The sequence below is a fragment of the Barbus barbus genome (assembly GCF_936440315.1).
Source record: "Barbus barbus genome assembly, chromosome: 10".
NCBI lineage: Eukaryota > Metazoa > Chordata > Actinopteri > Cypriniformes > Cyprinidae > Barbus > Barbus barbus.
The window spans coordinates 13,835,573-13,857,994 of record NC_136738.1 but is presented as its reverse complement, the minus strand read 5'-3'; the positions used below and the strand labels follow the sequence as shown (position 1 = coordinate 13,857,994).

General features: G+C 43.7%; 1 protein-coding gene across 1 annotated transcript in view; it reads left to right on the top strand.

Moving 5' to 3' along the window:
- The window catches only part of LOC306875608 (piezo-type mechanosensitive ion channel component 2), a gene marked incomplete at both ends in the record, with an annotated part of 550,584 nt that overhangs the window by 163,164 nt on the left and 364,998 nt on the right, over positions 1 to 22,422 (top strand). The window contains 6 exon segments of the mRNA XM_079426295.1: positions 2,258 to 2,299; positions 4,171 to 4,203; positions 11,325 to 11,493; positions 15,602 to 15,740; positions 19,564 to 19,787; positions 20,096 to 20,683. Of these exon segments, the coding sequence (XP_079282421.1) occupies positions 2,258 to 2,299; positions 4,171 to 4,203; positions 11,325 to 11,493; positions 15,602 to 15,740; positions 19,564 to 19,787; positions 20,096 to 20,683 (1,195 nt within the window).

Below are 22,422 nucleotides of genomic sequence, written 5' to 3'. Positions count from 1 at the left end.
CTGTCACCATTATATGCGCATTGGCACTCGACCCCGCACGGCCATATGCACATGCCGCTCGACCTATCATCTTTATATGTGCACTGGGTTGTGTGCCATGCGCATATAACAGTGCCGTGTCGAGTGCCATGCACATATAACAGTGACCGGTCGAGTGTCATGCGCGTATAACAGTGACCGGTCGAGTGTCATGCGCGTATGACTGCGCCGGGTCAAGTGCCATGCGCATATAATGGTGCCGGGTCACATGTAACGTTGACATGTCGAGTGGCAGCTGTCGGTGCCATTCGCATGTAGCGGTGACATATCGACTGGCATATGCCCGTGGCATGGAAAGATTTTACTTTTGTTGGAGAATAGGGTACATACAGCAAAGAGAGCGCGCAAAGTGTGCTTCCTTAAAAAGCTGTCACTCATTTCAGTTTCTCGTGATCTCAGAAAATTCTACTATAATCAATGAATCTGTCAACACGGCACAATAAATCTCTTATGTACATCACCTCTACATTTTGTTCATTATAATCAGAGGATTCCCATCCCAATCTTCCAGAACTCTGGACTGAACAAGAACACTCACGTTCTGAGCGGTGAGTGGATTCTAAATCTATTATCTGGACTCACTAAAACTCCTCTGATTGGCCATTGCGTTATAGAAATCAACAGATATCTCTCTGATTTGCTACAATGTACAACCCTGCAAAAAGAGAGTGCAAACACTTTCGTTTTGTTGTTTAAGTTTATTTACTTGCTTCTTTCCTGAGTCTTGAACTTGGTTACATACATATGTTTTCCTTAAATCATCCTGGCGACCCATTTTTTAAGTCTCGCAACCCACCCGAGGGTTACGACCCAGGGTTTGAAAACCACTGGTTTAGAGGACCCTGACTGAGAGCGCTGCCCCGTGTCCAGGTCTTTTAAGTAAGTCGGCCTGGTACACCTGCTACACCGCCATAGCGTGCAGACACGTACTGGCCTGACCTGCCGCCGTATAAGCTTTCCCAACCAGGCTGGATGTCAGTTTTATTAGCCTGGTGGGAAGCTTCGGGGCCTTCACTGACGATGCTGAGGACTGGGAGAAATAGCTCGCGAGCGTATGCTCCACCACTGGCATCGCCCCATATCCCTTCTCACTCAGCCCTGTGATGACACAGTTGGGCTGAAGAGTCGGAACGAGTATGGTTTATCCCACGATCTCGTAACCTCAGCATGGAGTTCGGGGAAGAATGGAAGGCCCTATCATGAAGGCTGTGAACTAGCTTTGAGGAAGCGTTCGTCCAGCTTGCTCTTGGGACGAGCATCCTGTTTCTCGGCTGGCCATTCGATGTTCGGTTTGGCTACGGCATGAGTCACAACTTCCAAAAGCTCCTCATACGTGAGGGACTGTGGTGGCGAGTCCACAGTCTCCTCCGTGTCAATGCTCATCACATCAACCTCCTCGGAGGAAGACAGATGAAGTGCCTGACCCTCTCTCCGGGTGAATAAACCATAGGGCGGGCTTCCGATCCCTGAGAGGGGGCCGTGGATCTAGCAGGTGAGGACCGAGATAAGGACACATCCGTCTCTGATCTCTCCGCTAAATTCACTTGCAATCCCCACGATAACACGATGTGCCTCAGCGACAGCAGGGCCGGACCCAGCAGGATCACGAACCTGGCCGCTTTCATCAAAGACAGCCATGCAGGAGCGGAGCACATGGAGCGGGAGAAGCTCACAGTCATGGCAGGCAGCCCCCTCAAGAGCTGCCCGTGCATGCTCCACTCCCAAACAGACGATGCACATGATTATGTGTATCCCCACCCGAGAGATAGCGTGGGCAGGGAGGAACACAAATTTTGTTTTACACTTAGGCATGCTGATATTCGCTTTCTATACAGAGATTTCTCCTGATTGACTGCTTGTGCTTTTGCATACACACACACAAACACACACCAAAGACGTGCTCGCTGAAGAGCAAGACGCTAAGATGTGCGCTTGCCAGATGCGCCTTTATGCTTCCTGGTTGCTCATATCACATCACCGTGACATCTCGCTTCTCTATTGGACTGATTTGACACATGATTCAGAACGTGGTCTTACAGGGGGCGTTCCCAAAGCATTTGATGGAGCTTGAGTTCCTGAAGGGGAACATAGTCTCCAGCACAGAAAGAGCTGGACATGTCAGGGCTATGCAAGGCAAGGGAAGCCAATGCAGTACATTTCTTTTAATGGTACATTCTTTGAAACATAATTATATTAATATCTTATGATATAATTTCAGAGAAGAAGACCTGAAGGAAACACTGAAGGGGATTTTTGATATGTGAGTATTTGACCTTTTACATTTACATTTACATTGTCATTTGGCAGACGCTTTTATCCAAAGCGACTTACAGTTGGGGAATACAAAAAGCGATTCGTCTTGAAGAGGTAATCAGATAAAGGAAGTGCTCGTAACACCAAATCTCAAATAAGTGGGAGGGGAGAGAAAGATAGAGGGAAAGATTTTTATTTTTATTTTTTTTGAATTTAGGATGAAGTCAAGTACTGCCGAACGAGATGAGTTTTCAGTTGCTGCTTGAAGATTGACAGGGATCCAGCGTTCCGGATAGGGGTGGGAAGATTATTCCACCAGCCAGGAATGGTGAACGAGAATGTTCTGGAGAGTGATTTTGAGCCTCTCTGTGATGGTAACACAAGGCGTCGCTCACTAGCAGATCTCAGACTTCTGGAGGGGATGTAGGTTCGTAATAGTGAGTGGAAGTAGGAGGGTGCTGAGCCTGTGGTCGTTCTGTATGCAAGCATCAGTGTCTTGAACTTGATGCGAGCTGCCACTGGTAGCCAGTGCAAGGAGATGAAGAGAGGTGTAACATGCGCTCTTTTGGGCTCGTTGAAGATCAGTCGTGCCGCTGCATTCTGAATCATTTGTAGAGGTTTGATTGTGTTTGATGGCAGACCAGCAAGAAGAGCATTGCAGTAGTCCAGTCTAGAAACGGCAAGGGCCTGGACAAGAAGTTGTGCAGCATGCTCTGTCAGAAAGGGCCTGATCTTTCTGATGTTGTGTAGTGCAAACCTGCAGGATCGAGCAGTCTTTGCAATGTGCTCTTTGAAAGTCAGCTGGTCATCAAAGATTACACCAAGATTTCTGACCGAAGTTGATGGGGTAATCATTGATGAGCCTAACTGAATTGTGAAGTCATGCTGTAGAGTCGGAGTGGCAGGGAAGACAAGAAGTTCCGTCTTTGCCAGGTTGAGCTGTAGGTGATGTTCTTTCATCCATGCCGAGATGTCCGCCAGGCAGCCTGAGATCCGTGCAGCTACCGTTGGGTCATCTGGTTGAAAAGAGAGATAGAGCTGTGTGTCATCGGCGTAGCAGTGATAGGAGAAGCCATGTGCATGTATGATGGGATTCAGCGATGCAGTGTATGTGGAGAAGAGGAGGGGTCCAAGAACCGATCCCTGAGAAACTCCAGTGACCAGTTGATCTGGTTTGGATACCTCCCCTCCCTAGGCCACCCTGAAGGATCTACAGGTGAGATAGTATTCAAACCAGTGAAGTGGAATCCCAGTGATGCCCAGTGATGAGAGGGTAGACAGGAGAATCTGATGATTGACAGTGTCAAAAGCAGCAGAAAGACCCTCTTTCTCTTCTCATTGCTTCCTGTCTCCTCTACACTGTTATGTCTAACAAAAGGCCAAATATATATCAGGGCTCTCAATCCACTAAAATTTTGAATTAATTACATGATGTGCCTGTGAATTTGTTTATTCTTCATCATCATCTTCTTCTTCTACTTTTTGCTCAGATGAAAAGGTGTAACTTTAAGTGATCCCTTAATATATGATATATGCATATACATTTCAGCAAAAGGCCAATGTTTCCAGTCCAGGGTTGTGCTGTAGCACTCGCTAACATGCTTTGATTTCAAGTGGTATTTCAGGCAAGAATAGCTTTGATGGTTTATTGCCGATAGTGTTATTACTTTGGGCATTCCATCAGCATTACATCCAATGTGTGTGTGTGTGTGTGTATATATGTATCATGTTCATTGCAGCCAGGGTAGATGTTTTTTTTATATAACCTACGTTACCTGGATCCTATGGTCCCCATCTTTTCCCATCCAAAGCACCTTCATATTTTATATACTATGAAAACTCTTTTAATAAACATTAACTGTTTTTTACTCACTACAGGATGAAGAACAACACTGAGAAACTGAAGAAATGGTGAGTGAAGGGTGGACACAAACTTAAGTTCATGTAAGAGTTTATTAGAGCAGTGGTTCCCAACCACACTTCTGGTGTACCCCAACACTGCACATTTATTCTGCAGGAGTGTAAGGTGACTTGCTAAATGTGTAATGTTGGGGGTACTCCAAGAATGTGATTGAGAACCACTGCATTAGAGAGTCATTCAAGCCACAGAAGCTGATGGTAGATGGATCAATTAGGATTCACGAAAGGACAAAACTGTAACCACAATGAAAACAACAAACAGTGAATGGTCAGAAATGCAGTGGAAACATTAGAAAGCCTTTAGGAACAGTATAGAACCTAAGGAATTAATTAATTAATTAATTAATTGATATATAAATCAGTTAGTCAATGAGCCAGAGAAAATCAAAAGAATAGAACTCCAAAGTTACAATACAAAGCATAAATGAGTACACCCTATAGTAGAAATTCCTCTGTGCGCCTGATTTACGATACCTGCTGTTGTCTCATCTACTGGCGACATATTCCCAATGCATTTACTGGTGATGCATACAAATTTATACTCTAGCACGTCTACTGGTAACGTTTGCAGAGTCGGGGGAAACAATTTACGAGTCAAAGAAGGTGGAGCTCCAGAACACACCCACCGATTGCGTAATCGCCACGGACCAATGGTAGTTCAAAGGTGTTTAGGAGCCAAAAAGAACTCCCCCAGAAACATCGTTTCGGCCTGATTTTGTTCGAAATGACGTCATATCAGTTCGTTCTTCGATTTCGTTTGAAGTATATCGGGGCCTTTAGTGTTCAACTAATCTGCTATGCAACAGTAATAGACAGACTCCAGACAGTGCCTTTGAATATCCCCCTGAAAAAAATAACACAATAGTTTATATAGGTGCATGGCAAAGATTATATAATTCAGTACATACATTTTCTCGAATACAATTGGTTGTTCTTATTGGGAATTCAGCAAACCTCCCCACTGTTACAGGCAAAACTAATTGTTTTTTGATTAATTCAGCTTCTTACTCAAGTTGTGACTTGTTATTAGAAACCCTATTGTAATTGTTAGAATGGTCACAGATCAGTGATCTCCACATAAAACCGATCGTGCAGCTCAAACTGTAAATTGTAGAGACTTGGAACTTGGAGGGATGGTAGCACTCACAACATGACTTAAAGCTCACCACAGTTGGCCTGATGGGGGCGCTATAGCGATCAAAAGTATGAAATCGAACCAACTCCTAAACCGTCAGTCGCAGGCTCAAGTGTTTTATGTCGTTGGAATGCTTGGCTCATGCCGGACAAAACGCATCCCTCAGATTTGCTCGTGAGCCTAGCGAAATTTTCAGGTATTCCACATTTAAAAAAACGACTTTTGCAAACTAGTCAATTTTTTTTTTGCAAGATCAGAACATTACCACAGGAAGTAGGGGTGCTGCAGAACCCCCTGGTGTGTAGCCCAAGAAAAAATGGGGGCTGGGGGTGCGGTGTTAAAAATAAATTAATGAAAATTTTGTAACAAAAAATAAATAAAACTCATTTTATTAATTTGTATATTCATTAAAACTAATAGAAAAAATAAGCCTAAGCCTACAATGACAATAAGCAACAGTAAAAAATGAATTAAGTTGAATCACATTGATTGTGAAAGTCGTATCAACTTAAACTGACTTAGGAAGTCGTTTGTTGCCATGACTTTTTGATCATATTATTACCTGTAACATGTCTGTGCTGTACCCAAATCAAGAATTAACAACCATTTCTACAGCCATTGCAAAGATGCAGCACAGAAAGATCAGGAGCATCTATTTGCCTCAGCAGCAACCAATCTCGCAGCACTTATTTTGATCTTTAACGTTGGATCTTTCCTATTCTTGGAACAAAATTAATGCTTAAGGTTGATTCAGTATTACTTCACCACCACCAACGCATCTAATATTCTCTCTGAGTTCCCTTAAGAATGTTCCCTTAAGAAAATTAGCCATGGTTTTACTACAAATAAATTTGTGTGGTTATAAAATCAGCCCTAAGCCAACAACAAATAAATTTGTGTGGTTATAAAAACAGACCTAAGCCAACAACAGTCTTTAAAATGACTTAAAATGTATTATATAAAAACAATGAGGCAATAATGATTGGTTAATTAATAATTATATGGTTTCATTGAATAACACTGTTAAAACACAATGTAATACAAAATAATTAATGTATGTATATTACATATTATTAAAAATGCCTGCAAAGGGAGCCAAAGTCCTGGTAATTGCTGCTGTCACACTTACAGGATGATCAAATCCTTGTTTAATAGGCCTATTCACCAAACATTTAATTAAAATATCCACTTAATCTTTAATTTTTGGGCACCGTTTTGCTATAGATGACACAGCCTCTATAATTTCTTCAACAAAAACATGTGGACATCTCAACCCTTACAAAAATTAACCACGGTTTTACTGTAGTAAAACTGCTTCATTTTCTTTTGCGTGATTTCTGAATGCTTGAGACTATAAAATCAATCAGACAACTGTATTAAAATCATAGCCATAGGTAACTGTCTAGAGCTACAATTGTAATTTGTAAATTCTACAATTTAATTACAATTATTTATTTTTTTACTTCCATAATATTTGAGGGAGGGGGCACAACAATACAATTCTGCTTAGGGCACCCATTTGGCTAGCAGCGGCCCTGTTGATTAATTTAATATGATTAAAAAATAAATAAATAAATGAATAAAAAAATCCTTCACTGAAACTTAACAAATTCAGCAATTACTGCTTACCAGTGGTGTAATGATTCACTCGTTTTCTCAATGCATTTATTACAAATCCTAGATTTGTGCAAACATGGATTTTTAAATCATGAATCCTTGATTCTGGTAAGTTATTGATTTAAAATGCTAAGAATCATATGAATCATGATTTCTATAGCGATTCAATGTTTTAAAATACACATTCAATTACTCCAAGCACAAATTAATGGACACCTTGAACAGCGTGGTTCATGCCCTCACATCTATCCTTCACGCGCTCCACTATTTACTGCCTGTCACAGGATTGTGCTTTGGCTCCGTACTTAAGGTCTCACTGACACATTTTTTGAGCAGCTGATGTGTGATCTCTCCTTAGCATTCGTGGTCAGTACTGCTAAAGTAAAGTAGATTTTACTTTTCTGTAGTTTTTCAGTGGCTCTCGGTCATACTATTGACATTACCTGAGCAGTTGAAGGTTGCACATTTATTGCATTGAAGGAGCAAAAACAATATAAGTGTATTGTTACGCACAATTCCACGCACAATTCCATTGAATGATAAATTGCTTTAAACTATGTTGTTAAACTGAATGTACGAAGGAAACTGTTAAAATAACCATGGCATTAACAACAACCTTTAAATAGAGCATGAGGTTTGTTTGTCATTCAGATGCATTAAAGTTGCGTTTGTTACTATTAGCAAAAGTTTTCTTTCAGAATCATCATTCACCGATAAGAAAGAAAAGTTAAATTCTGTAGCATTTTATTTTATGAAAATAAGATAAAGAAGCTCACATCATGCAAAGGTGTGACTTAAAATTATAGCCTATACTGTATAAACACTATAGACCAGTGGTTCTCAATTCTAGTCCTCACGTACCCCCATTTTGCATGTCTCTCTTTGCTAACACACCTGATTCAGATAATCAGCTCGTTAGAAGTGAGCTCCGTGCATGAACTGTGTTCTGATTGACATGGTCCCTACACAGAGTCCTTTTCTCCCTACTCCCTGAGTACGGGAAATCCGTAGAAGTTTACTTCACTTCGGAACATTCATTCATGGATTTGCGCTGCGCCTCAGCCCGCAGCGTCTTCAACAAACAGACAAATCTTACTAGAGAGGCATGAAATGTGACATAATATACCTCTGTAGATAAATACAATTTAAATTCACGTCTCGCACACTTCAGTGCCCTTTGAATGGAACATATAAGTTCTCTTCGACCTGGAATCATGGCGGAATATCCTGTGATGTCCACTTTGCAGGGCACTTACAGTCCAATAATACAAACATCTGAAGCGATAAGAGAAACATACAAAATGTGCAGAGTAGGGGTACACAAGAACTGGAATTGAGAACTGCTGCTATAGACAATAGTTAACATGAAATAATGCTTTTAAAGCCCTTTATTAAATCTTGGCTTACATATGGCTTGTTTCCACTGAGCAGTACGTTTCGGTACAGTAAGATACGGTACACAATTATGTCCGTTTCCATTGTCAGAAGTTATGAATGGTACCAAAATAGGGAACCGTACCATACCACTTTTTTGGTACCCTTTTGTTGGGGCACCTAGCACTGCAAAGGGTACCAAAAGGGTGGAGCTAAACTCACTGCAGGATGTTGATTGATTTACTAGAATCGTCACTTTTGCGTGATACAAGGGAATAAAGCTTCTCCTTCACTCGTTCCGCTCTGCTGTGTTCGGCTTATTACATAATTTTTTTGTGCGCAAACACAAAAAAATATAACAGCGTATTTTATAATTTTATATTTTCACACAGACAATAGCCGTTTCTCAATATACGTTCTTGTCTGTTTTTTGTGTACTTGTGAAACGTCATTGCTCAAAAACCCAGTCAAAATATTACTGTTATTGTGTCAAGAAATGTAGTTTTAAGAGTTTTTCAGGCGAGAATGTAGTTGTTTAAAACTCAAATATGCTGTTTATTTATAAATATATAGCGCATATTTGAAAATTTGCTATGCCGATTTTGGAACTTGAGGCACTCACCGGGCGCTCAGTGCTCATATATCCGCGTAGAGCAACCTTACACACGGCTAGTCCTTCCGACATTTGCCGCTGGCTCTGATGTCTCTGTAGTGATTAAATGTGAGATACAAGTTTTGTGTATATTTAACAGGCGTTCGTGGTCTCATGAATCTATTATTTATTCCTGGTCATATCATTTTGACTGAGCACAAAGTTTAACTTTATATTTATTTTCGAAATTTACTGTAGTAATGCAACAGTAATATGTTGAAAAAAAACAGCACTGACTTTGTAGCATACGTTTGACTGAATTATTGCTTTCATCTTTATTTCCTCTTATATAAGCCTCTTATACTTTGTACTTATAGTTTTATAATGGCTATTATTGTTCATTAAAACATTAAAACATAAAAGAGGCAGAGTTGTGCTTATTGTCGTGCTTTATTGTCGATCGCTACTTTCTGGCATACACCACACCTATCAACTAAAGGGTAGTGTTGGCAGTGGAAACGCAAGCTGGATCAGGGTGTTCAGTCACAAACTGTACCGTACCGTACTGTACTGACCGTACCGCTCGGTGGAAATTAAGCATTATTTCTACATATGCCATATGTCATGCTATAACATAATTAAACTAACATCTAAGAATGGACAAAACAGTTGTTGTTTTTTGCCCTCACTCTCTGACTCCATAAAGGCTGCTGTGTAATTTGCACCCTGACTAAGTGTTTAAAGAATTTAGGGGAAGCATTTACATTATCCTGTGAATGCACTTAAAAAATGCAGAATCGAACTGTTAATTGAATTGAATCATATTTAATTGTGAATCACCTCGCATTGAATCGTTCTGAATTTGCAAAAATCATTCTTGATTCAAATCCAAAACCTCACCAAAACATAAATCATGGATCGAATCGATTCACTGTTAGTCCAGATGATATGTGAAAATGATATTAACTTTTTCATAAAATCATGAAACTTGCTATACTTGTACAGTTTGCGGCCCTGAACATTTTCAGAAATAGAGCCATCGCTAAAATTCCATTTGGAAGCCAAATTATGTATTTTGTATTGCATCTTCTGAACCAAACATGATAATACAGAAAAGGTGATGTCTACCCCTGTGTTTTTATGGCCAAGGATTACAATGATACCATATACAGCAACATAAACTGTTCAGGTGAATAGTTAATGGTGAATTCAGTGACACTGTGACAAGGATTACAATGAAATCGCTATATGCAGAATGAAATTTCAAGTGTATTTCATGTCAAATTAATTTACAGTCACTCTCTAAATTTGCATTTAATCATTTAGCAGACACTTTTATCAAGTGACTTACAATTGAGGAATACAACATGTGATTCATCCTAAAGAGGTATAACACAATGTAAAAATAACAGCTAATACAGATTCTGGATTAAATCAGTGAATCAGGCCACTACAAGACTATATCATCAGCAAGAAGTACCCAATATCATCTGATCACATTTTCTCTTGCATTAGTTGCTTTAATGAATGTGCTTCAGAAACACATTGTTAAAACACCAAGGGTAAAACGTCTCTAGGTTACATCTGTAACCCTAGTTCCCCGAGGGAACAAGATGCTGCGTCAAAACGCTTTGGGAACGCCTACTGCGTTACCACGCTCTGAATCACGTGTAATCAGTCCAGTGGATGGGTGAAACGTCATGGACAGGGTGATGTAGAGACCAGGGAGCATAAAAGCATGTGCGGTGGATACAGCGGCAGCTTCTGGTAGAATGAAGAAAGCACTCGCAGGGATGCTGGAAGTATGGCAATGAGACGCAGTGTCTCGTTCCCTCTGGGAACTAGGGTTACGGACGTAACCTAGAGACTTTCCCCTCAGGAGCTCGAGCTGCGTCGAAACGCTTTGAGAATGAGTATGCCCACGCTGCCAGACTTGCAAGTTCCTGCCTAGTGTGGAAGAGCACAGCTAAGGCGAGAGAAAAAAGAGCCAGGATTGATGCAAAATACAGGTATAGAATCTGACAAGTAAACGGATTGGCCATCCTGCAGCGTCCTGAAGGCCAACTTCTGGAGGAATGAGTGTTGACCCCCAAGGGAGAGGGGAGATCAGAGGACTCAAGGCTATGGATAGCATCCCGATCTACCACTTAGCATAAGCTTCTCCTGCCTGGAGGCCTCAGCGCACCGTGGAGGAAACGTGTAACTAGTGGGTCTCTCCTGTTTGACAGACCACCGAGAGGGGAGTGGTAAGCAGCTAGGGCAGCCAAGTGGGATAACCCTGCGGAGAACCGTACCTGCAAGAACTCCAGCACTGGACCAACTGGGCAGTTAATTGGGTCAAGCTGGCGGTTGCCGAATCAAGAAATGAATCAAGGTTCTCTTTAAGGTGTACAGTTTCCTTGTGGAGGGAGTTCTGGACTGGAGTATGATCTCAGATGATCTCATCATGTCCAAGAAGTGTACTCGGCCCGGCCAGAGCAGCGCTACCCGTCTGGCGCACTCTCTCCTGAACTCCCCGGGGGCTGTGCGAATGGGGGAGGCGTACAGACGAAGCCTCGGCCAAGTCTGTTTCCAGATGAGCTCCACCACCTCGGGGTGGAGCCTCCATCCCCCAGGGGTTCTGGCGAGTGGAGGCCTCAATAACTTTCTGTAGTGAGAGGAGACCTGATGACACTCTCAGAAATGGTCGAGCTCTTGGAGCGGAGGCCTCAGCATTACAACTCTCTAAACCGAGAGGAGGCCTAACTACACTCCACACTCTGGACATCTTGTAAGGAAGTTCACCTAGAGCTTACCACTCACAGATGCTGTCCCAGTGGAGCTCTGGCGAGCGGACGCCTCAATAACTCTCTGTAGCGAGAGGAGACCTGACAACACTCGCAGAAATGGATGAGCTCTTCAAGCGGAGGCCTCAGCATGACAACTCTCCAGTGAGAGGAGGCCTGACTACACTCCACACTCCGGACATCCTGTAAGGAGGCTCAAATAGAGCCCACCACTCACAGATACTGTCCTAGCGAAGCTCTAGGGTGGCCTCTTAGGTCTGGGAGGATGTGTTTCAGTGCGTGAAACATGACCAGCATCTCCAGGCAGTAGATGTGCCATGTGAGATGGCGGCCGCTCCACAAACCGCGGATTGGGTGGCCACTCATGACCACACCCAACCGCTGAGGGAGGCATCCGTCGTTAGCATACGCGACGACCAGGAGTCCCAACCAAGAGACAAGAACCAAGGCTTTCTCCACATGTCTAAGGCGTGAAAGCATTGCCACGTGACCTTGATCAAGAGAAGTGGGTTGCCCCTTGGGGAAAATACTTTGGTCTTGAGCCACCATTGTAGGGGTCTCATGAACAGCAGGCCAAAAGGTATCCCGTTGGACTCAGCTGCCATCAGACCCAGCAGTTTCTGAAACTGCTTGACAGTGAGTGACCGGCCTTCTCTCGCGACTGCCATGAGGATCGACATGATCCGAGCAGGAGACAAACGTGTCTGCATCGTGGTCGAATCCCACACCAAGCCCAGATAAATGGTTCTCTGTAATGGAGAAAGCACACTTTTCTTGGCGTTCAGTCTTAACCCCAGATCTTTCTGATCCATCCTGCGAAACAGTCCTCGGACCTGATCTGAGACACGACCTGATCTAAAATGAAACACAATCACCCATGCGGAGAATCAAGCCTGCAGGAACTCCAGCACTGGACCGACCAGGCAGTGTCGAGGGTCTAGCTGCGATCTCCGCACCAAGAAGTGAAAAGTTTCCACTTAATAGTGTACACCCATCCTTCTTTGGAAGTACTATGAAGTACGAGCTGTACGGTCTATCTGCGCTAGGAGGGACCACCTCGATGGCTTCCTTCCTCAGGAAAGTATTTACTTCCTGTTCCATTACCAGAGTCTGCAGTCTGCAGGACCCATTGTGAGACATGTGGCAGAAGTTTCCACGCTGCCAGAAAGTCTATTAAGGGAATCAATCTCTCAAGACTGACCTCTGATGTTCTTAGAGCGGTTAGGTCGGTGCACTGAAGCGGAGAACCGGCAGGAGGCGGCCGATCTAACTGCTCTAGAGACCTCCTTGGAGGTAGCGAGCCTCCTAGAACCGCTACGTTTCCGGGCAGAGGCTGAGAGAAGCGCTCGCTGGAGACCGCTGTGTCCTGAAGCACCAGAGGTGGCAGGGTTGACAGACCAATGTCCTGAGGGCACTGAGGAGAAATGGGCACCCTATGCTGAGGTGTACACCGCTCTTCCGCAGAGGGGCCTGCCCTCAGAAGTCCTGGATCATAGGCGTGAGAACTTTTTAGTCGAAGACTATCCAGTTGTCACAGAATGGCCCGTCTTTCCCGTCACTCATCACTATCACCTGTTTATTTCCAATCATCACCGGCACCTGCACCTCATTATCACCAGCCACATAAAAGCACTTCCCTCAGCTCACTAGGTCGTCCGATCTTGAAGTTACCACACTGCAAAGCCGGATTGCTACATGGACCGTCTCTGCTTCCCATAAGCAGTATATCTACCTGCAAATAACTTACCTGTCCTTACTTACCTTCTGCCTTGTCCTCTTCCAGTCCTCCTCCTCGTCTGTCCCCGGTGGCTTTGTTGAATCCTCGGATGTCTCTGCCTCTCTGACGCTGCCAAACTCCAGGATCTGTCAAGACAGAGAGACTGATTGTGATTGACATTCCTATTACTTTAACCTCACAAATTGACACTCACCAAGTCAGAAGAATCCGCACGATTGCTATTTGCTGTTCACCCTGTAAATAAACACCTTGTGATTTCATTTACCTTCTGTGTCCGACCCGTTCCGTTACAGAAGATCGGACCTTAACCGAAAATGAGGAGGCGGCTGGTTCTGGTTCCCCGCAATGGAGGGTCGTTGCCGATCCTCCTGCTTCCTCCACCCACGGCGAAGTATGTTCCGTCAGCGGCGATGAGGAATCCGCCGCAACCGGCGATGAACGTTGCGCCGTTGGGGATGGGGATGATTCCGCCGCCCTCAACAAAGAAAATTCCGCCATCCCCGGCGAAGTATGTTCCGTCAGCGGCGATGAGGAATCCGTCGCAACCGGCGATGAACGTTGCGCCGTGGGAGATGGGGATGATTCCACTGCCCACTCACACTCAGGCTCCTCCAACGCAGAACGAGGGGCTAATGGATGAGGCTCTTCCCCCGGAGTTCTCGGCTCCCGTTCTTTCTCCAATGTCTTCTTCTCATCATTGCCTTCCAGTGCCTTCTCCTCGCAAGCGCCCTCCAGTGCCAGCTCCTCGCCAGTGCCTTCCATTGCCTGCTCCTCGTCTGCGCCCACCAATTCCTGCACCTCGCAAGTGCTCACCTGAGTTCCCGCTGGTCCCGTCCAGCCCACCTGAGTTCCCGCTGGTCTCGTCCAGCCCACCTGAGTTCCCGCTGGTCCCGTCCAGCCCACCTGAGTTCCCGCTGGTCCCGTCCAGCCCACCTGAGTTCCCGCTGGTCCCGTCCAGCACCGCGCCTCCCGTGCGCCCTCTAATGTCCGCGCTGCAAGAGCACCCTCTAATGTCCGCGCTGCAAGAGCGCCCTCTAATGTCCGCGCTGCAAGAGCGCCCTCTAATGTCCGCGCTGCAAGAGCGCCCTCTAATGTCGGCGCTGCAAGAGCACCCTCTAATGTCCGCGCTGCAAGAGCGCCCTCCTGCGTCTCCGCTGGTTCTATCCAGCTCCGAGAATCCGCTCCTCCAGAGCGCCCTCAAGTGCCCGCTCCTCCGGTGAGACCCCTCATGGGGAACATTCCCAAATAAATTTTGGGGGGGGGCTATATACTTGTAATCCTAGTAGCCATAGTGGCCTTGCTAGGGACATCTGTCAGGGCCACTATGGCTCATTTCGCATGGCCACATGAATCCCTTTGGGCTTCCCAAAAAATATGGCCATGGCTGCCCAAGCCTCCTGTCCCGTCATGGCATCCCAAGCCTCCTGTCCCGCCATGGCATCCCAAGCCTCCTGATCCGCCATGGCCTCCCAAGGCTCCTGATCCGCCATGGCTCCCCGAGTCTCCTGATCCGCCATGGCCTCCCAAGGCTCCTGATCCGCCCTGGAGGCTTCCCTGTCCTGTCCAGGTTCTGCTCCAGCCTCCAGGGCGCCCACCCCCCCTCCCCGGTATTATTGTCGTTACGTCGCGGGACGCGCCGTCCGGGAGGGGGAGGTAATGTCACAGAATGGCCCGTCTTTCCCGTCACTCATCACTATCACCTGTTTATTTCCAATCATCACCGGCACCTGCACCTCATTATCACCAGCCACATAAAAGCACTTCCCTCAGCTCACTAGGTCGTCCGATCTTGAAGTAACCACACTGCAAAGCCGGATTGCTACATGGACCGTCTCTGCTTCCCATAAGCAGTATATCTACCTGCAAATAACTTACCTGTCCTTACTTACCTTCTGCCTTGTCCTCTTCCAGTCCTCCTCCTCGTCTGTCCCCGGTGGCTTTGTTGAATCCTAGGATGTCTCTGCCTCTCTGACGCTGCCAAACTCCAGGATCTGTCAAGACAGAGAGACTGATTGTGATTGACATTCCTATTACTTTAACCTCACGAATTGACACTCACCAAGTCAGAAGAATCCGCACGATTGCTATTTGCTATTCACCCTGTAAATAAACACCTTGTGATTTCACTTACCTCTGTGTCTGACCAGTGCCGTTACACCAGTGAGAATGACGATCCGCAGATCTGCCTTCTGTTTACAAGCCTTCGGCCTGGGAGCGCCACTCTCACTCCCGATATCCTGGGGAAGTACAAGAAGCGACGCTCCCAAAATGAGGAGCTGGACCACGGTTGGGGCTGCTCCCACACAGCAGCCCTTATTACCCTCCATGGAGGAAGAGAGGTGTGCTCTCACTTGAGATTTTTTTTCCCAAGAACTCAATGCATTTAGAGAGTGAGGGAAGAGAAAGGTTGAACCCCTTCCCCGGTCCCTACTGAATAATATAAACATATGTATATACAGTGCCCTCCAAAAGTATTGGAACAGTAAAGACAAAATTGCTCTGTTGGCTGTGGAGTCAAGACATTTACAAATATGATTAAAAGATGAATATGAGACAAAACTACAGAATGTCACATTTTTAATTGGGTGATTTAACTCATAAATCTTTTACCAGCTAAGAAGTTCAGCACTTTTAGAGTTTCATCCCCCTATCTGATGTGCTGGGGCGATGCTCTGACAATCTATGCTACACAGCAAGATGCAAACCTCTGACCAGATGCTACACAGCAAGATGCAAACCTCTGACCAGCACCAAAAATAGAAAGGCAAGATTAGAGTTTGCAAAAAAAGCACAAAGGTGAGCCAGAAGAGTTTCGGAACTGTGTTTATGGACCGATGAGACAAAGATGAACCTTTATCTAAGTGATGGGAAAGCAAAAATGTGGAGAAAAAAAGGGAACTGCAAATGATCCCAAGCATACAGCCTCATCTTTAAAGCATGGTGGAGGTGATGTCATGGCATGGGCATGCATGGCTGCCTCTGGAACAGGCCCTCTCAAATTTACTGATGACATAATGTATGATGACAGTAGCAGAATGAATTTGGAAGGGTACAAAACCATCTTGCCTACCAATATTCAAGAAAATGCCACCAGATTAATTGGGAAGTGCTTCATATTGCATCAGGACAATGACCCAAAACACCCTGCCCAAGTCAGTCTCCATATTTAAATCCGATTGAACATGAATTTCCCCAGCTGGAGAGGAGAGTAAAGGCAGAAACTCCCCAAAACAAGCAACAATTGGAATTGGCTGCATTAAAGGCTGGGAAAAGTATTTCAAAGGATGAGACCAAGAGTCTGGTGATGCCTGTGGGTCACAGAGTCACTGCTGTGATTGTGCGTAAAGGATCTGCAACTAAATAATAGCTTTTAATCTTTTATATCTGCCTTATGTTCAACTGTCCCAATACTTATGCTCACATCAATGAGTGGGATGAACTCTAAAAGTGCTGTTATTTTTATTGGGTAAAACATCTATGTGTTGAAACAGCTAATTATAAAATGTGAGATTCTGTAGTTTTATCTCATATTCATCTTTTAATCATATTTGCAAATGTCTTGACTCAACAGAGCATTTTTGTCTTTACTGTTCCTATACTTATGGAGGGAACTATATATACACTGCCCTCCAAAGGTTTGGAAACGCCCTAGAAAAGTGGGGTTTTTGACAATATTGGAGTGAATCCTTTTTAATTTGTGATAATTTTGCACTGATAAGGGACAACACAAACTATGACAACTTATTTTATTACATAAACAGTTTATACATAGAAAAAACTTAAATTTTCGATTCATCAAAATATCCACCATTAGCAGCTATTACAGCTCTGCATAATCTGGGCATCCGAGCTGTCAGTTTATTCAAACATTGACTTGATACTGTATAATAATCCAAGCCTCCTGAAGGATTGCCCAAAGATGATTCACACTGGTTGGACACTTTTTACGGACATCATGGTCCAATTCCTCCCATAGTAGCTCAATTGGATTGAGGTCGGGTGATTGGGGAGGCCATTCCATGACAGACATGATGCCAGCTGACTGTTTCCTCTCCAAATAGGATTTGCACAGCTTGGAAGTGTGCTTGGGGTCATTGTCTTTTGGAAGGTTGGGTTGTTTCCAAACTTTTGGATATATCTATACGGCTGGGCGATATGGCCAAAAAAATTATCACAATATTTTTTTTCATATCAGTCGATATCGATCATTATCATGCTAAATGTAAAATCTTTATAGTTTAAAGCCAGAATTTTGCTCCAAAGTGAAAGTTGCAGAAACCTTAATAGAAAAAAAATAGAAATTGAAAACTTAATTTCTGCATGTTCTAAAACGTGATATTGTTTAAAATCAAGAAACAGGTTTGGGTTGCCTGATAATATTAATAATAATAATATCCCTTTTTTGCCTCTTAGAAATGCACATTTGATAGTAGCTTGAGATAGGATGCAGAGCTAAATTGTTTGTTCATTTTTAAAATCACTAACACCTGTAAAAACATTTTTTAACAACCTCAGTTTTATAGAGTATGGTTAAATTTTTTTCTGACCAAGATCTATTTTTATTTTAATGAAGCATTGGTCTCCCATAGCATACATTTAAATCATGATAAACACAGATAAAACCACAAATATAACACCTCAATACCATGGTAAAAATATATCTATATGGCCTATTTGTATGAAAAACAGCAGTTTAAAAACATTCAGTATAAATGCACACATACTATAGCGTAATCACAAATACATACACTATAATTAAATACCATTACTCCTATAATAAAATTCAATGTGAATATCCCACATTTCTGCCACAATACCAAGGTGCAGTGAGTATTACTACAGTAAATCCATGGTAAATGATGGTGATGTGTAGATTGAAAAGTCTTGTTGCACACAGTGTTTCTCCTGTTTGGCTTTAACCTAGTTTAAATAACAGAGTTGACTGTGCTAGCTCCGCTCCCAAACAAACAACACATAAACTGTGTGTTTTCCCAACCGTAATGTAGCAGGGAGGAAAACACAGTCTAAAATGCTGTCTGCTCTCGCCCTTATGCTTATCTTTCACCTTTGACATGGCTTACGCTTTTACTGGGACTGACAACAATAAATAGAACTGACACACACAGAGCGCTTTGCTGAATGACAGAGGCTGCCGCTGTATCCACCGCATATGCTTTTATGCTCCCTGGTCTCTACGTCACCCTGCCCGTGATGTCTCGCCCATCCATTAGACTGATTACACATGTGAGTCAGAGCATGGTCACTCTGTAGGAGTTTCCAAAGTGTTTTGACGCAGCTCGAGTTCCTGAAGGGGAACTAATATTTAAGAAATAAAGAGTAAAGACCCCAGCTAAAGCAAACACTGAGCTCTATCATGGTGACATCAAACTTTAATATTTTCATAAAAAATTAACATCTATACCTCTGTTCATTCTCAACAAGAAATTCTGTATGAAATGTAGTCAAACTGGTCAGTACTAAGTGAAGATGCTTAGATGTGTTAGTGTTTAATGCTCTCTCGGTGCGTGTTATTCAACAATTTGTTATTATTATTTTATTTTATACAGCAAAGGTGTTTGATTGTAATAATTGAGGAAATACCTGTAAAATAATGTTTTTTTTTTTTTCTGTAGAATATCTTTAAAGGTTTTTGCACTTTATTTAAATTAGGATATTTTTAGTTAACAGTTTTTGTTTGGTAGCCCTTTTTTAGTGTGAGCATCTGCTGGCAATTTCACAAATTAAAATGACATTTTCTAAAACAAGGTAAGGCAAGAACAAGGCAGTGAAAACAGAGAGTAATGCTCAGTAATATTTGATTACAGCTAAAAACAAGACTTTGTGATTAGAGTGTATTTGTGTGTCTTTTATAATTGTCCAGACAGGAAACAAGGGTGTATGCAATAGTTCCTACGCATGAAGTGTTATGGGAAGTAGAGTCCAAGAAACAGTGGCAAAGGTCTGGGATGGAGTGTCCTCTAGAGGAGCTCATGGGCACTACAGCTGAACATCGTGACATAGATTAAGGAGCGGCTTCCAGACACTCCTCATGAGGTCATAGCAGTCCTGGAGGGAGGCTGAGGGACAGTGGGCCAGGTCCATGTGGCAGACCATGGAGCAGTGGAGGACCTGGACCACAGAACGGTGTCAGACCGCGGATCAGTGGAGGACCAGGACCATGGAGCAGTGACAAACCGTGGAACAATGAAGGACATGGGGCATGGAGCAGTGGCAGACCGTGAAACAGTGGAGGACCTGAAGAATGAGGCAGATCAGGGAGCCAAGGCGGAGCAGAAGACCACCAAGTTAGAGCCGGCGGAGCAGGGAGCCCAGGCAGAACAGAAAACCACAAGATAAGAGCGGGTGGAGCAGGTGACCAGCACAGCAGAGCAGACAGGAGCAAAGATCCCCATAGTGGAACAGATGACCACCACAGAAGAACAGGTATCCAGCAACATAACGCTAACAAGTCATGAGACCACCAAGGTGGATCAGGTACGACTGAAACAGGGAGCACAGATAGGTTAACAACGGTCTCTGCGGCCATAATAGGACAAACAGTGAATTCATGAATGGCCTCCTTGGCTGTGACAGGACAGACTGTGAGTTCATGAGAGGCCTCCTTGATCGTGATAGGACAGACTGTGAGTTCAGACATGGACACTGCCACCTTGGAAGGTTCTGCAGCAGAGGCTGTCACCTCTGGGACAGACTCATGGACAAAAGAGGCCTCTGGGGCAGACTCATGGACAAGAGAGACCTCAGGGGCAGACTCGTGGACAGGAGAAGCCTCTGGGGCAGACTCGTGGGCAGGAGAGACCTCTGGGGCAGACTCGTGGGCAGGAGAAGCCACTGGAGTGCAGTGTGCAGCCCACACACTCAAAATGGCGACCGCCATCACGGGCAGTGCAGCAGAGAGAGGGGGGCTTGCAGGGCTTGACAGTGTCGAAACCACTGGGATGCCAGTCACTCGCTCTGATATCAGTGGTGGGTCCATCACACTGGCAATCATTCTTGTCAGTCCTGGCCCAAGCTTGGCATTCCGCAAGAGCTTGGGTACTACAGCCTCCCCCCCAAAAAAATCCTTAGGGGAAATTTGCATTGCAGCCGTGGTGGGACAGAACTCTGGCAAGGTTACTATGGCATTACAAGGCTCTGACATGATGGCCATCTTGACAGTAGGCTCTGATGTAGTAGTCATCATGGGTCGAGACTCTAGAGTGGCAGCCGTGACATGACGAGGCTCTGACCTGGCATTAAACGTGAAATTCCTCCAGTCAATCCAAACCAAAAACTGTTGTTGAGGGCAATGTCATTAAAGTCCACCTGGTAGCACAATGCACAAAATTTTGCCACATAATCCTCAATAGAGTGATTACCATGACGGAGGCGTGATGGATCCAAGGTAGATCTGGTGTTTGAAAAGCCACTGGATCTGTGGAAGGCGAAGTCTTCTGTCATCTGTGACAGGGCATGAGATCAGATTCAGATCAGATCCAGAGATCAGATCAGATCCAAATATGAGCTTTATTAAAACAGATCGTAGTCAAGACAGGCAGGGCACTACAACATCAATAACAGTATGCCAGGCAAGGCAAAAGAGTAATCCAAAAATCAGGCAATGGTCAAAGCAGGCAGTAAACAATCATAAAACAAGTAAACAGTCCAAGGTCAAAAACAAGGCAAGGCAATGAAAACAGACAGTAACTCTCAATAATGTCCGCTAACAGCTAAACAAGACTTCGCAATTAGAGTGTGTTTGTGCGCATATTTTATAGTCCTCCAGACAGGAAACAAGGGTAGTTCCTAGGCATTGGGTGTTATGGGAAATGGATTCCAAGAAACTGTGGCAAAGGTCTTGGATGGAGTGACCTCATTGGCACTCCAGCTGGACATCGTGGCAGTTAGTTTTTTTTTTTTTTTTTTTTTTACTGTGTAGGCTAACAATTCAAAGTATGTGCTTTGATTGTGTATTGATGATCTACATTTTTTTGGACCAGCTGATGTGGAAACAATCAGAAACTTAATGTCTTATCTGCAGTCTTCCCAGTTTCCAGAGGCAAGAAGTGAGTATCTTTAGAGATTCATCACGATTTATTTAATCTTTGTCCGTTCATAGTTCCATTTTTTACATGAGTCTTTATAGTGATCCACTTCACGATCTCCATTGTGAAGCCTTGTTACTGTTTCCAGTTGAGCTCTGAGCTTTCACATTTGTTACCGTTTTACATAAATTAATTTCAGATTACCTATGGAGACATTTCGAAGCCACTTATAGTACATTACAGGTTTAATCACGTTGGAGATGCTTGGGGTTCAAAGCCTTTCTCATGGTGATATGGTCTTTATTGGTGACACATTCATAAATACTGCAGCATTAGGAAAAAATGGTGGAGAGTGAGAAGAAACAAGTTACTTTTGTGAGCAGCAAAGCAATTTGCAGCTTTTGACCCCTTAGTGGCCCTTTAACCACAAGTTATCAAGCGAACGCATCAAAACACATTTTCGCAAATAGACGTCAGCTTTGCCTAGCCGATGTGTTACATTTGATGGCTGCAGTCGGCGGAAAATGAAAGAAATACACTCTAGTTAAAATATTTGTGAATTTATAGATGTGAATTTAGTACTGATGAAGTTATGTGCATTTCTTTGAACGAATTCAAGCAGGATAAACGTCAAGCCTATGAGCCTGTGCTTATATTTACTCTAAGCTATACAGTATTAAACCATATTTTAGATTTGAAACATTTAACGTGTACAGTATTATTCATATAATATGAATCATGTGTTATATTATCCTAAAGAAATGGTGGTTTACTTTTCATTAAAAGTGATAGCCTATTTCAATAGGCTAGGCTATAGGCTAAACATGGATTTATTTACAAAATGTCAACATTCTCGCATTACTTAATATTTGTCACAAATACATTTTTAGTTTATATTTAAAAATCCCTTTAATAAAACATCA